Source organism: Anomalospiza imberbis, chromosome 12 (genome assembly GCF_031753505.1).
Source record: "Anomalospiza imberbis isolate Cuckoo-Finch-1a 21T00152 chromosome 12, ASM3175350v1, whole genome shotgun sequence".
Classification (NCBI taxonomy): Eukaryota; Metazoa; Chordata; class Aves; order Passeriformes; family Viduidae; genus Anomalospiza; species Anomalospiza imberbis.
In genome coordinates, this window is record NC_089692.1 from 2733388 (window position 1) to 2749121 (window position 15734).

Below are 15734 nucleotides of genomic sequence, written 5' to 3' on the forward strand. Positions count from 1 at the left end.
AAAAGCAACTTCTTCATCATTAACAAAATACAGACCTTGCTAAACCAGCGGCTTACAATTTTATTGTAAGATTTCAGAGTGGAAAATACATTCCAGATAAGCAGTAATTAAAGAGGATTTTCCTACCAAAAAAAGTGAGAAATCTGACTTTAAATTGGTGTGAAGATATGAATCTTAATCTGCAAAAACCTGAAGGCATTAATCTTTTGAGAAAATATCTACATATGCATATTATAAGCTTGTTTGGGGATTTGTTATGCACTGGGTGGAGAGTATATTATGCAGACACTAATGAAAGAAAAAATAAGCTTTGTAAACATGTTCTGTATTAAAACTGTATGATATATTGCAAGAGTTCAGGTAAGTTCAAGGTAGCACAGGGAACTTGCAAGAGAAGTGGTGCTTTCCCATTGTACAAATGGTACAGGTTCATATGTGCAGGCTAGAGAAATTCTGTGTAACGCAGTACAGAAGCTTCATCGGCCTCTTCTCATGCTTCTACTGTAGAAGGTGGTGCAAAGCCCCTTGGGTTGTGCCCTTCGAAATACAGCCAGGGAGCCACTCCTCATGGTAGAAAGAGGCTGTGCTTTTGAAAGTGAGAAATGCTGAAGAAATAGACCATGAGTAATGTGAAGGAATTCTGTTCTGAGATGTGGTGTCTGCTGTAACTTTGGTGATGATGTTGGGGTAATGGCTTCAGTGATACTGACTACATTCATGTCCCAAACCCACTGCTGCAAAATTTCACTACAGGATGTTCATTAAAGCTTACTTAGAATAAACAAAAGCGTTCATCTATCATGCTAACTAGTATCAGTTATAAAAAAGGAGATACAGGACAGTGGCTTATCTCTTATATCTGGCAATTAGCCATGACTGAACTGCACTCATGTCACATTTTTAATGCAGTACAAGTACACCTGACTCTTTAAAAACCAGAAAGGAGCCATGGTGCTGGGCACTAGGCAAAGGACACATGACAGACATAAACTGTGCCTCCCTGGCTTGTGGGTTAGCAAAAATCATAATATATGAGCAAACAGACTGAAAAATCATTGAGAACTCTCCTTTTATCGAAGCAAAGCAATATGTTGCAATACACAAAAATTGATTCTTTCAAGCTTCCAGAGATACTAGAGAAGCATTACAGAGAACATCACATTTGCCACTAATTATTAAAAAAAACCTGTCAACGCAAGCCTCTAAAAAAGGAAGCCTTTGAAGCACTTTTCATAGTACTGTTTTAATACATTTTGATGAGATAGGAGTTTCTGTGGCAGCAACTTATAAATACTGGTGGGCAGATTGATTTAAATAAAACAATTACAGTCTATACTAATGAACTTCAAAAAAATTCATACATTTTTGTGAAGATCAAACAATAGATGGAGAAGGGACCTTAGACTGTGATCCTTTATGGGCACATTTTGAATATAATAGATTTTCTTACTCTTAACTGAAAGTCTGTGGTGAGAGTAATGAGGTAATGTAATGCTTTACCTTTCTTGTCTTTCATAATAATTAAGTTCAAGCAGGCTTGAGGAAAATCACACTTTTATTTCAAGATCCAAAAGATCAATACAGCAGTATACATTTAGTGCTTGAGGGAAAATTTACTAAAAATCGTTTCATGATGAAAATGCCAAAGGCAGATGCTTTTGTTCAATCTGTTGCTTTGAAGGGACATTGTAATCTTAATTCCACATTAAAGACTTATGGCCTTTATATCAAACAAAGGCAGTAGGGGTCCCTGTAGAATGATTCTATTAAAAAAAACCCCACAGTATTAACACATTTTAGCATAGCAGTCTGTATAATTACTTTGGACTAACAGCTGATCCTACAATGTATGAAAGACTTTGACTCAAATACATACAAAAGCTGTTGTTCTTTGCCTAGTCAGTGCTCCCCCATCCAAGCAAAGAGGGTCACAGAGTGTTTCAGCCAGCAGTGTTCTACCCTCCAAATTTTTGGAGGAACAATCAGCAGAAAAACAGATCAAGCTGAACTTAGAATAATTCCTGTGCTGATAAATCAGCATTTCCCATTTCTGTTTTTGTGGTGGCACATATGATACGGAAGCATTCTGGATATTTAGAAAATCAGTTGAGACTTGTACTGAAATCACAGATCAAGTAAGGATTTGCTAGGGAGAGTGACCTTAGTCACTGAGCATTAGACCCTGTTCCCCACTTCACGTCAAGGTATTGGCAGCTCAAGACTCCTTACTGTGGTACCATGTTCTCAGTGTGGCTCTGTGATCCTTCACAGCAGTCCCAGATGATTTGGTCTCTCAACAACTGCATTTTCCCAAAGCACAAGAGAAGTTCAGACAGTGCAGCAGTCAGAGAGTATTTAGCTCCAGTATTTGACACCACTCTAGGCTGGAGGGCAGAAAGAAAATTGATGCTCCCCAAGCACATGCTGTGACTACAGCTGCAGCATCCTTCCTTTTCCACTAGTACATATTTGGACTGCATCTTGCAGTCCAAAGTTAGCCCTTGCTAACTTTGTATTTTCATCTATTGTACTCTAAAACCAGGAGCAAATGCCTTGACCTGTATTCACAACACTTGTTTAATTTTCATGTAATAAAAGGAAGTCTATTAACCTAACATTATTTGTTTTCAACTGAGAGAATAGAAGCCATCAGCACTGATGGTGCTGGACTCTGAGATCCTGCCTGGACAGCAGTATGAACAGTTGAAATACAGAGGGCTAGCGCAGAATCCCATCACATGCTGCAGTCTTGCATCTCTTGTACGTCCAAACTGCTACAGTGGGAATTTTGAAGCTGCCTGAATTGCAAAATCAGGCCTTCAGCATGAGAGAGGATGTTCTTGCTCACGGAGAGAGTCCTAGTGGGAGATGAGTGACAGTAATGGTCAGTCAAACCTTGGTGTAGAGGGAAGTGTTCTAAACTCAGCCTTTCAAATATTAAGGTTTACTACTCTCAGTTGCAGAGTCAATTGCAGCATGGAGAGAATCAGAATTGTCTATGTGTGCAATAAAGCCGGGCCTGCTCCCAGTCTGGCAGCCAGTGTCATTCCTGTGGCTGGCATTTCAAGTATAGCCACCTTGCAAATGAATTTAAGTTGTGCACAGCGTAGCAGTTTCATTGTTTCGAATCCTGAGACAGAAGAACAGGATATTTCTTTCCCCCTAATGAAAGTAGTCTTATTTCCTGCTGAGATTTAATACACTGCAGGTAACTCCTAGATGTGGTGATTGTTTTTGGAAGGCAGGTAAAATGACCAAGAAGGAAATTAAAATAAACAGGACAGAGACCCAGAAAACCCATTTCAGAGAGCAGATAGTACAATGCAGAGAACAAGTGTAGGGGTAGGAAAGGGGAGCGGGGAAGGATGAATGCCCAAAGCCACTAATGACAGTATTTGGGAGAGTGCCTTGAAGGCTTTAGTCTTTTCTATCTAGTCCTGAGAGGAGACAGAAAAGCAAAGTGAGCTTCCCTGCCTCTTCCCAGTGGTTCTGCTGGAACCTAAGCAGAAGGAAGCCCCTCTAGGGGATTGAAAGTGGTAAAATATTTCACTACAGTTCACTTTTTTTTTTTTCCCAGTCTGCAAAAACTGAGGGAAGTTTCTTGAAATTCAGCAACTGACCAATTATTTCTAAAATGGGGCTTTATCTGTGAACCTGGATCCCAAATTAAGTATTGTTCCTTGTCACATGTGCAGTTAATGAAAAAAACTTTTCATTATATATTTTGGACTAAAGGTCTCTGACTCTTGGATGTAAAAACATAAAGAACTAGAGAATGACTGCTTGACTTTTCTAGTTTTATCAATTTACATGTGCCTATCCAGACTTGCCAAAATCAATCTTTGCCTGTCGCTGCCCTGCAGCTCTCACACACCACTCCAGAGCCAGCTGTGCATGAGTAGCTGCAGTTTTCTCACAACTTCTAGAGGACAAGATGACCCAATGAGAAAAAGGGGCTTAATTGTGCACGTGTCTTAACAGTGCACTGATTTCTCATAACAGTGCTCTTAACAGTGCACTGATTTCTCAACTTTAAGCTCCATATATTTTATGATCATACTCTGCCTTTGCAGCGCCCTGCATTCCTCTCTTTCCCGAGCGTTTGTGGTGGAAGCAGCCAAATTTCAGGTATCGCTTTATTTTGAGATCAGTGCCAGACCAGCAGAGCAGTGGCATTGCTGAGCAGCCCTGGAGCAAGGACTTACCCTGTTTCCAGGGAGGGAGGGTTTCCTGCGTGCCCAGAGCTGTGTCTATCGCTGCACACAGCGGCCGAGCCTGTGTTCAGGTCACCGAGCAGAGCTCCGACCTCTCATCCTTACCTGGTGTTTCATGCTCCTGCCTATTTGCTTTTGCAACTGCATCGAGTTACTTGGCATGTGAACCCTGGACTATGATAGTTTCTTCAGGTATCTTGTAATCTTGAAACAAGAAAAGGAATTTTGAGGCAAGAACGAGTAATTTCGGGTTCTGATGAAATCTGTGTGAATAGGGAAAAGCCAGCAGAGTGGAGCGAGCCCAAGGGCTGCTGATGGCTCCAGCACACTATGCCCCAAGGTGCTACTGTTAAACACCTTCACCACTTCAAAATGCAGGTGGAAAACATCTCTTCCAGGGATTACAGTAGAACTGCACACAAAGTGGATTTCTGAGCAACCATTAATTGAGGAGAGGTCAGCGGTGGGGAAGCAATCCCTGTAAAAGGTTGCATTTACATTATGTTATATTGGCTTCGAGGCCTGGAATTGTTCCTTAGCAGCCAGCACGCGCGGGGAGGGCCGGAGATGGTCCCTCACGACGACACCCCCCGGGGTCGGCGGGTCCCGGTGCGGTGCCAGCGCGGCCTGTGACGGGGAAGGCGGCGGGGCCGTGAGGGCAGCACGGGTCAGCCGTGCGGGGAAGGCGGCGGGGCCCTGAGCGGGGAAGGCGGCGGGGCCGTGCGGGGAAGGCGGCGGGGCCGTGCGGGCAGCGCGGCGGGGTCGTGCGGGGAAGGCGGCGGGGCCGTGCGGGGAAGGCGGCGGGGCCGTGCGGGGAAGGCGGCGGGGCCGTGCGGGCAGCGCGGCGGGGTCGTGCGGGGAAGGCGGCGGGGCCGTGCGGGGAAGGCGGCGGGGCCCTGAGCGGTGCGCGGCGGGGCCGTGCGGGGAAGGCGGCGGGGCCCTGAGCGGGGAAGGCGGCGGGGCCCTGAGCGGGGAAGGCGGCGGGGTCCTGAGCGGGGAAGGCGGCGGGGCCGTGCGGGGAAGGCGGCGGGGCCCTGAGCGGGGAAGGCGGCGGGGCCCTGAGCGGGGAAGGCGGCGGGGCCCTGAGCGGTGCGCGGCGGGGCCGTGCGGGCAGCGCGGCGGGGCCGTGCGGGGAAGGCGGCGGGGCCGCTCCGCCCGCCCCGCGCTGCGGCGCCGCCGCCACGTGACCGCGCAGCGCCGGCGAGCGAACATGGCTGCGGCGGCGGGGTGAGTGCGCGCCCGCCCGGCACCGGGACCCCCGGAGCGCCCGGCACACCCGACCCCCGGCGCCCCGCTCCCTGCGAGGGCCACGGCGCGGCCGGTGGGAGCTCGCGGGAGCACCAGTGCGCCGGCGGCGTCCCCGGCCGGCGGCGGGGCCGGCCCGGCGGGGCATAGGCTGGCGCCGGGCTGCGTGCTCCGTTCCCGGGGTTCTCCGAAAGGGTTCCGGGTTTTGCGCGGGGCGGTGAGAGAGCTGTGAAGGGTCTCGCGGGCGGGTTGGCTCGCAGTGCCTCGTCCCCAGCCGTGCGTTATCCTTTAAGTTGACTGAGGTTTGGAAGTGATGCTTAAAGGTGGCTTGGATTACATCGCACGAGGGTTCCCCCACATTTTATACCAAAGTTCAGCCATTTCATCCGTGCTGTAAGAAGGTGCCTTTTTAACTGTATCAAAACGAAGGCAGAGGTTTCCGCAGTTGCCGAGGACGGGTCAGGCCGGGGCTTGGCTGTGACCCGCGGCTCGGGGAGGTCGCTGCCCTGCGGGTGCCCTCGGCCCTGGTGTCCCCGGCGCTGTCCGGTGTTCCCTGCCCCGGCAGCTCCTGCCCGGCCCCCGGGCAGGTAGGAAGGACCTGGAGCGGCACCGGGACTGCAAACTCTGAACTTTACCGGGAGGACTGAGTTGGCCGTGAAGAAAACACCCATTTTATACCTTGAACGGCCGTAGTTGCTTTTACTGTTCGGTCGTATCGCCTGTTTCCTTGGGCTGCTAATGTTAGCTTAGCCCTCTTGAGCTTCACATATGGGATGTGGAAACAACATTGGAAGTTGTTTACGCTTCAGGCTGATGTTGATAGATCTGTTGCTCAAAACAAACAAATAAATAAGGCCCAGTCAACAAACAAGTGATAATTTACTGAAAAGCAGTTTCAGTGGTTTCTCATCTTCATTGAAATCTGGATCCTCTCTGTGGGATCTCAGTAGAACAGAAATGGCAGTCCATTAATTTTCTGCCAAAAAAACCCCCAGAAGTACAAAAGGTTAACTGAAAAATGGTAGGAAAACAGTAAATGGGAGTTTTGGTTACCAGTGTGTTCTGGTGGTTGCTTTACAGCAAATCCAAAATGTTAGATGAATCATATAGTACCAGAATGTATGCTCTTTAAAATATAAAACTTCTGAAATAATCATTAAAAATCAGGAGCTCCAGGCAAAAGAAAAAATATCCTTTAAAGAAGCAGATGTAGTTTAATGTTCCTAGCTATATTTCACTTGCAGTATAATAAAATAAAGGAACTCGTCTGTGAGCTTGGGCCTAAGTGATCATAAAAATTGTATGTGACAGCCAGCAGGAAACTGTCAACTACTGTGGGAGGCCTTTACCAGACTGAGCAGTGGTTGAATGCTGGTACCAGACTGGAGAAAACAAGGGAGCTGAGCTTCTCTTGCCCTGTTTTGTTCTTGCAAGTATCCACTTTTGGCAGCGGCTAAGGTTTATTTGCAGAAGCTTGCATAGCTTCTGCAGAGGCGTGCACCGCAAAGCAGTGCTTGTATCAAATGCGCTTCTGTATCAAATGTGTAACTTCACATGAGAGCTTTGGGTTTAGTTTGTGGCTGGACATGCTGGAGTTCTTGTGCTAACAGAAGAAGCTGACCTTGAAGGGCCAGCCAATGTGTTGTATTAATTCAGTTCTGATAACTCTGCTGAAGCAAGTCCAGGGGAGGCCACAAAGTTGATCAGAGGACTGAAGTGTCTCGTAAGAAGACAAGCTGAGAAAATTTGGGCTGTTCTGGAAAAGAGAGGGCTGTGTGGAGGCTCACAGCACCTCTCTGTATCTGAAGGGGTTCCAGGGAAGCTGGAGAAGGACTGTTCATCAGCAGCTGCAGTGATAGGGCAAGGTGTAATGGGTAGAAACGGAAAGAGAGGAAGTTTAGGCTGGATATTAGGAAGAAATTCTTTACTGTAAGAGTGGTAAGATACTGGAACAGGTTGCCCAAGGAGGCTGTGGATGCCCCAGCACTGGCACTGTTCAAAGCCAGGCTATGCAAAGCCTTGAGCAGCCTGGTCTAGTGGGAGGTGTCTTTGCCCATGACAGGGATGTGGGACAAGATGATCTTTGAGGTCTGTTCCAACCCAACCCATTCTATGATTCTGTGATTTTTGTGTCTTGTAGGATATAACGGAGTGATTAGAGATCATGGACCAAAATGAAAAGCTTCTTCCCTAAAGATAATTTTGTGGCAGTTTTTTTCCAAGGCAAAGACCATAGTTTTACACTGCTTACACCGTAATTGCATGTGTATTTGTAGGGTTGATACACATGTGAGGCACTTACATATGTGTACCCACGTAATTTGCTACAAGTCATTGAACAGCCAGTCCTGTGTGTGACATTTTTTTCTTGTGATCTTGAGTATTATGAGAGTTCTGTTTCCCGGTTTTTATTTGCCATGGAAAACTGGGTGTACAGCCATACTCCTTTCTGTAAGACTTAAATGCCCCTGTCAGTATTGTGTCTGAAAAGAGCTCTCTGTGTTAGCTGTGGAAAGCTCGTGCATGGCTCATGTGTGCCAAGTGAGTGGATCTCTGCAGGCAAAGCAGCACCTTTTGTTCTGCCATGTTGTCGGTTCATCCATGGGGGTGCCATCAGTTTGGTATCTGGGTGCTTGCAGGAGAAAAAAACAGAACAAGAGCTGTGGAGGAGGCAAACTCCTCCTCTAAGTTGAATATTCTCTCTAAAACCTAGCTGGTTTTCTCTGCAGAATTCCAGTTGTGATAGTTGGTGTGTTTCCTGGCAAGCTCACTCCGTCTGAAGTATGAATTACCATGAGTGCTCAGCAAGAGCCTGAGAACAGAGCAGGATTTGCAGCAGCACTCAGCCCAGCTCTCGGGTCCTGCAGCCCTTGCTGCAGGGTCCAGCATGCTCAGCTCTTGTAATTTCTTCAGTAGCCTTAATAGGTTAAGGCTTAACAGATACCAAGGCCATGGCCCTGAAGAAACTGTGCCTCTCTAAAGCAACTGCAGAGGCCATGCTCTGCTGTGGGTTAATATTGTGGCATCATATTCAGACAGGGAAAGTGGGATCTGTTATGTCCAAGGAAGAATGCGCTTACACTTAGAGAAAACATGCACAAGAACTATCATTTTGCACTAGAATGCAGTTTAGCTTCAGCATTAAGATCCCAGTAAAAGGCACACTTCAGTGGCTTATTAAAACTACTGGCATGAATTGCTACCTGATGTCATTATTTCTCCTTAAGGGTCGTTTGGATTGTCAAAGATTTTAAGTGTAATAAAAGCATTAATATTAGACTTAAGGGAGATGAAAATGTGCCTTTGTAGCAGCTTCCTATGAACTCCAGGGTGTAGGAATAGGCCTGGAGGAGAGAGGTCAGAGTTCTCTCTTTTTTCTTTTTTATTTTTTTAATCACAGAAAAAGATCCCTAAACTTGTGAAGCGAGTAAAATTGCAATGAAGGTGACTTTTTTCCTTTCTTTGAAGCAAAACATGAGACAGGCTGTGCTACATCCTCTGCCTTTTAGTTTTTTTGGGGTTTTTTTAATCAGCAGATACAAAGATCTGAGAGCAACATACGATATAGGGGTATCTGATGATGTTCTCTCCTCCCTTTTATAAATGCCCCATAAGGTGAGCATATGATTTCCAGGCTGTTGCATGTACTTACTCTAAGGGGTGATCATCCTTGGAGAACAGCGTTTCCAGCCTCTTGTGCATTGCTGAATTACTGAGCCACAGCTTTGTACCTGAAAAGCCCTGCCTGTTTTTAGTTTGAGGTTCACTATCTGACTTAAAACTTTCAGTAGCTTTTGCTGGGATTGTATGAACTTGCTTCCTTCCTCCTACAGGCATGGGTACCCCAAAACAAAAGCTTATGCTGTGCTTCCAGGCTGTGCTGATGTGCTGTAACCCTTGTGATTACCTGCCTTGGTGAGGGGTTGTCAGGTTTGTGTTGGAAGGAATAAAAATAAACACATTTGGGTTTTGTGCACCATCAGCTGAACTTGGAAGCAGATAGTTTGAAAATTGGATTAGCAAGAGCAGTCTTTTACCTTCTAAAATTACTTATGCTGTTACATCAAATGGTTATAAGCAAGAAAAATAAAGTTTTTTATTAGGTGTTTTATGCTGTGGCTGCAGTAGGAAATTGCAGGGTTTACATTTCTGAGGTTGATATAGTCTTTTAGGAGGTTATGGAGCTATAAATCAAAGGTTACCTTTCAGATTGCCTATGATAGCTATATGATAATTAAGATGTGGAGCTTTGCTCCGCTGAGGTTAAGTACTTTTGTGGTTGGTTCATTTCTTGTCATCTTAACATAGTAACAAGGTAACTGCACCTTTCTGGCATCTCCTGGTAAAGCATAGCTGATAGAAAGTGACCATCCTGTCAGTCTTGGAGAAGCTGAGGTGGAGGGACAAATTGGACTTAAATAATAGGATTTTATGGATAAATTTTATTGATCATCTCTAATACTGAAGCTCCAAAGCATAGCTTTGCTCTATTAAGCATTAAAAAACAAACCCAAAACAAACTGCTTTTAGATTCTTCTCATATCATCTGGTTAAACTCTTCCCTCTGCTCCATATCCTAGAAAAGCTGTAGTGTTTCTACTGGTAAGTCTCCAAAAGGTGCACTTACAGACCTGAAACAAATGTGGATGAATCAGCCACATGTTCTTGAGGTACTTACAACATCTAAAATTACTTAGTAAGAGCGAGCTCTCAGCTTTTAAACTGTATCCTCGCAGTTGCAGCTCTGTTGAGTACAATCTTTCAGAGGCTTTCTGGGCTGTCTCAGCACATTTATGTGGCCTTAGGGACAAGTGGTGGTACCCAATACATGCTGCTGTGGCCACGTGTTTGAGTTCAGTCACTGGCTGAAGCTGCTTGTGTGTGTTCAAGAGTAAACATACATACATAGAAAAGTGATGTGCACATCCTGTGTGAGTGTGGGAAATGCTGTTGTCCTGTGTCTGCTGTCCATCATCTTTTCTCTCCACTCCCTGTTTCCCAGAAGGATTTGCTGAAGTTTGCTAGACTTACTGTAAACTTCCACTTCTGTTTTCAGCACCTCAGAACTACTTTTCTTCCGTCCTGCTTTGCCTCTCCTCAGCTGACACAGGCTGTAGTCACTTTGTGATGCATTACCCAAAGGGATGTGATGAGGGACGTGCTGTGGGCTGTAGCTGCAGCCAGCCTTGCCTGCTGTTTCCACCTTTTTCCTGTGGTACTTGTGTGAGCAATGCTTGATGGTTGCTTGAGAGCAGTATGTGTGTGTACAACATCTCTTCCCCAGGAGTGATGAGCCTCTTGTTAGTAGAGTTGAATTAAACTAATGAGCACTGTGCATCTAAATTGTGCTAACCACTATCTTTGCCATTAATTGTCAATTGAAAAAATCTCTTCTAGACCCTCCTTTTGGCTGGGGAATGAGACTTTGAAAGTGCCTGTAGCGCTCTTTGCCTTGAACAGAAGACGACTGTGTGAGCGCCTGAGACAGAATAAGGATGTCCAGAAGAATTCAATTGTTCTGCTGCAGGGTGGAGAAGAAACCCAGAGATACTGTACTGATACTGGTATTGTGTTTCGCCAGGTAAGAGCTGAATCAAAACTTCAAATTAAGAAACTCCCTTCAACTGCATGAATTTTTAAATGATTTTAAATTATTTTCTCTATCTCTCAGATGTGCATTATCTTGCTTCACTTAAATAAATTGGCTTCTTTATAACATTGCTTCTTCAGCTTTGAGTTGCTCTGAATTTCAGTGCTTTAGTGCAGGCTCATTATCTGTTTTAAAGGGCCTAAACCTGTTCAAGGCCTTACTGCTCATCAGTGTTTGAATCTAATCTTGTAGACAGCAGTGGAATATTTCTTCATTTTTTCAGTCTTGTCTGTGACCCAAAAAACAACCTTCTTTGTGTAATAAAACATATTACAGCAGACCTAAGCTGAATTAATTAATAGAAAAGTATATTTCATGGTTTTATAAGACAGCAGCCTATATCTTGGAATTTACAACATTTGTCTTCTTAAGTTAGACTCTCCCTTAAGTATCCATGTGTTCTGTCACAAATAGGACTTAACACTTTCTGGGGATGCTGGTGTAAAAGAACTCAAATTATGGATATTCCATACCCTGCATGGTTTCTGAAGCACTTTGTTTTGTGAATTTAATTCAGCTGTTGTATGTTATGAAGAAACAAATGCAGTAAATTCTAATTTAGATAGCACATATCCTAATGTAGTTATTAGTCTGGTTTTAGAGGAGATGCACCTTTCAGGGTACTAGACCATATGTCTGTCCTTATCAAAATTAAATCCTGTATTGTTAGGTGTTTTGTTATTTGCTTGCTTGTTCTAAAAGTAACTCTTGGCTAAGGGCTGTTCCTAGTTCAGCTTCCTCTTCTCTGGGAAAGGTTGGGGTTTCACTTCAGCACTCTACAACCCAATGAAGCTGCACTCTGCTTTTGCCTTGTCTTTGTGAGGTGATTGTTTCTCCCTGATAATACATCCCTTAATTCTAAATTGGAAGAATGTATTTTAATGTGTAGTGTCTGTTTATTGTGCTGAGTTAATCTTGTTGTGGTAGTTTATTAATCTCTGATCCTTTCCAGTTGGCAGCAAAGGGATTTGTATTATTCTAACCTAAAACTAACCAGTCTGAAAAGTTTTAGACCTAAACTACTTCTCCTGCTACAAAAACAAGAGACCTCTTCCAGATATGTGGAAATAGGAATTAATATGTAGTGTATTTTTAGACCTGGTAGAAGCGAGGTCTTTCTTCTAAGAATATATTTTGTTTTAACCTAGGAATCTTACTTTCACTGGACTTTTGGAGTAACTGAAGCAGGCTGCTTTGGAGCAGTAGATGTTGATACTGGAAGATCTATACTTTTTGTTCCACAACTTCCTGAAAGCTATGCTGTTTGGATGGGAAAGTAAGACCTGTCTTTTAACTGCATTCTGGTGTATCCAAGTACTTTATATAATGTAACTGCCTGTAGAGCTCCAGTGTTGTGTCATTTAATCAGATTCCACCAAATCACACCCTGGGAATGATATATACACAGAGTGATACATACAGAGATACAAATAATGATCAGTTGATATTGGTCATGTGATAGGAAATGATCCACCACCGTTTGGAACACAGTACCCTTAGAAATGGAATTCATGAATCTCATGGTAGCTCTGAGAGGAAGGTGAACCATAAGGAGAAGTCAGGATCCTGTGTTAAGCCCAAGCAAGTTAAACAATAAAGCAGGCTTTTTCAAGCTGCTTTGCCAGTTTGCAGCAGCCTTAGCTAATGAAGCTTTCTGAATGGCATAAGGTAGTTTAGCCTCTGATAGGCTTTTTTAAAACAAGCTCACAGACAAGAAAATGTGAATTTAATGCTATTCTATGAGTGTGCCATAAACATCTCTCCATCCACCTTGGTAGTAAATACTGCACAATGCCACAGTGGTGGAGGACTTGATTTATTTATGTGTTCATTTATTTTCTCAGTCTTAATTGTATTTATACCCTCTACCAATTTTTGTATCATCTACATTGTCTCAGAACATTGGATTGCTTCTAATTTAATCTTTTGACAAGCTGCTTCACTTCTAATTGAAGCTATCACTTATATTTTAATGCTAATTTTGGGAAAAGGAAAACAGTTGTAACTGATCCCATGTGCTGAACTGTGTCAGACCATATGGCAGGGCATGGCTGCTGTCTTCTCAGAGAGTTTATATGAATTTCACTGTTTTAGACCTGTCTGGGGACTGAAATTGTGATGGCATAAAAATCTGCCTACTGCTGTCTGAAATATTTTAGCTGTGAGCCACACCTGTCTGGGAGGGCAGGTTCTGTAATCCCCCCATGTGTACCCTCTGAAATCTGTTCCCACTTATAGACAAAGTTTTTTCCTATCCTTAGGTTCTCTTCTGCTAGTTCAAAACAGCTGTTTCATACCCACACTAATTGTGTCTAATCTAAGAAAGCTTAAAAATATTATTGAAATTCCAGCATCTCATTTTGCACTCTCAAACAAAATACTGTGGTGCCTTTTTGATTTCTTTGTGCATCACTTGTTATCTGTCCATTTACAGAATTATTTAAGTCTATTTAAAAGTGGTTTATTGTCATTGTTTGTGTCTTCTTGCAGAGTATAACAAATGGTCTTTGTTGTTTTCTAAATTCTTCTCCTTACTCTTCCTGAATCCCTCTGTTTGAATCTTGTTTTCTCTTCTGTCATGTACTTTTTCTGCTTGTCAGAAGGAGGATGGGTGAATAACTCATTTGTGAGTCAGTAGCGGTTCTGCTTCATAAGTTGGTTGGCAGTGGGTACTGCTCACAGCTGGGGATTGTGTTCCATCCCAGAAGATTCAATTTTAACTCAAAATTAGCACTGAAAGAAAAACACCAGTAAACATGGCTTCCATCCACTGCAGTTTATTACTATATTTGCCTTGGAAGTGCTTACTTCTGGGCCCATGGAAGGCACTGTCTGCCCACTGGAGAAACAGTCATTTAACATCAGTGAAGCACAAATCAGTGTGATGCTTTGTGTGGTATTTGAGGGGTTGGGATCATACAGAGGTCTGCAGCTGGTCTGCTAGTTTGTAGCACAGGGTGGAGTTGCTTTGCCTGGTGTTTATTCTGCTTTCCATTTAAGACAGATGTGAATTTGGGCAGAAATACATAGATTCTTTTAAAATTAATGCAGAAGGCTCTTTACTACAATTTTACCACTGCTGTATTACTAAATGTGTCACTGGATGTAGTGTTGTGCCTTCACTTCACTGAAAAACCCATATTTGAGTTGCTTTTGAAGCATAGTGTGGATAATGTGTTATTCAGAAGGGTTATTCTTTTTGCCTTGAAGCAGTACAAAAATGGGGCTTCTTGACTCCATTCAGACTGCAGGCTTAGTTTGGCCAAAGCCAGAGCAGTACCTGAGGGTGTTTGCTTGGAGATCAGCACACCGTGCATTTACAAATGGGACCATGAACACTGTGATTTTTCCAGCCTCACCACTGCACTTGTTTTGATGAGTGGTGCTGCATGCTGAGGTGGTGCCTGGGGACTCTGCAGAGCAGATGGGCATGGAGGGGGGGATGCACCACCCTGGGCTGGGGTCACCCACAACCCAGCACTAAGCAGTATGGGTGTTGAGGGTGACAGCTGCTTTGGAGGTGTTATGGATCTGGTAGGACTTCATGCTGAATGTGTGTGCTCTGAAGATGCGTAAAAATAGTTGTAAGGCTACCTTTCAGAAGTCCTTCAAGCCAAAATAACCTCTGCAGTTTTAAAAGGAAGGAGAGATTTAGTTTAGCTCGCAGACTATGGACCTTCTCCAAAAAAACGCTAAGTCTCTCAAGGTGGCAGTTGCAGAATTGTTCTGAAGGTAGTTGCAGGACTGGTGGTCCTACGTTCATGGAATTGATCGCAACAGCACTGCTCTGTTTTTAAATTATGGCTGTGGGCATTTCTCCAGATGTTGGGCCAGCCAATTTCTTAGTTGTTGGCTGGAAAAATCTTTTCAAGTAAGAGAACCGCTTTGCCTGTTTCTTGACCTGTACCTCTGCCCCTGTCCCTCTGTCATTTGTAAGGTAGAAACGCAGACTCTGAGAATGACTCTGAGCTTAGTGGGTGGCTTTTCTGCTCCTGAATATTTGTCTGTTTTTAAATTTAGAAGGAAGAGTTTTAGAAATGATTCTGGTAATATAGGATAGTAAAGGCTTCAGAAGTGTAAATGTTTTGTAAATGTCCTTCTTGGCACAGTCTTACCTAATCAAGTTTCTGGCGCAACAAAGCCGTTAGCCATCATTTCTGTTCCTAGAAAGCATTGAGTTGGTATGACTGCATGCCTTCACAAAGACTTCAGTTTTGCTAATTAATGCTGCACCTGCCATTTACCTCCTTAATTATAAATGACAGAACTAGTCAGTGTGCTGATTAAAGATATTTTATAAAGTAAAACATACTGTACAGCAGCTGCTTTATGTGGAGAGCATGCCAGAATGACTTAATAGCCTTGCCACATAGAGTGTTTTTGATGGAAAACAAAAAGTATTTAACCCTTTCATGCTCTAACTTTAGAAACACATATTACATATATTACTGGTTCTGAAAAATAACATGGTGCTGTGGTGCCCAATTAATCATGCAATTTCCTGTGTTTTCTCTGAAGCTCTGTGGGTGACTGGAAAGCATTGCAGCTTTAATCTGACTTTAGTTGCACTCACTTAACTGCACTCACTCTAAATTCACTCACTATAAGTAATGTTTTTCCATTAA

General features: G+C 43.9%; 1 protein-coding gene across 3 annotated transcripts in view; it reads left to right on the forward strand.

Annotated features, from left to right (window-relative positions):
- The first annotated feature begins 5342 nt into the window (after positions 1 to 5342).
- PEPD (peptidase D) overlaps positions 5343 to 15734 on the forward strand; it is a 146354-nt gene continuing 135962 nt past the window's right edge. For 2 of the 3 annotated variants that reach the window (XM_068202486.1, XM_068202487.1), the window contains exons 1-3: positions 5349 to 5441; positions 10857 to 11040; positions 12258 to 12385. In XM_068202486.1, coding sequence (XP_068058587.1) covers positions 5425 to 5441; positions 10857 to 11040; positions 12258 to 12385 — 329 coding nt within the window. In that variant the 5' untranslated portion in view covers positions 5349 to 5424. Of the gene's footprint in view, positions 5442 to 10856; positions 11041 to 12257; positions 12386 to 15734 lie in introns of all 3 variants that reach the window. The other variant, XM_068202488.1, reaches the window with a different exon arrangement.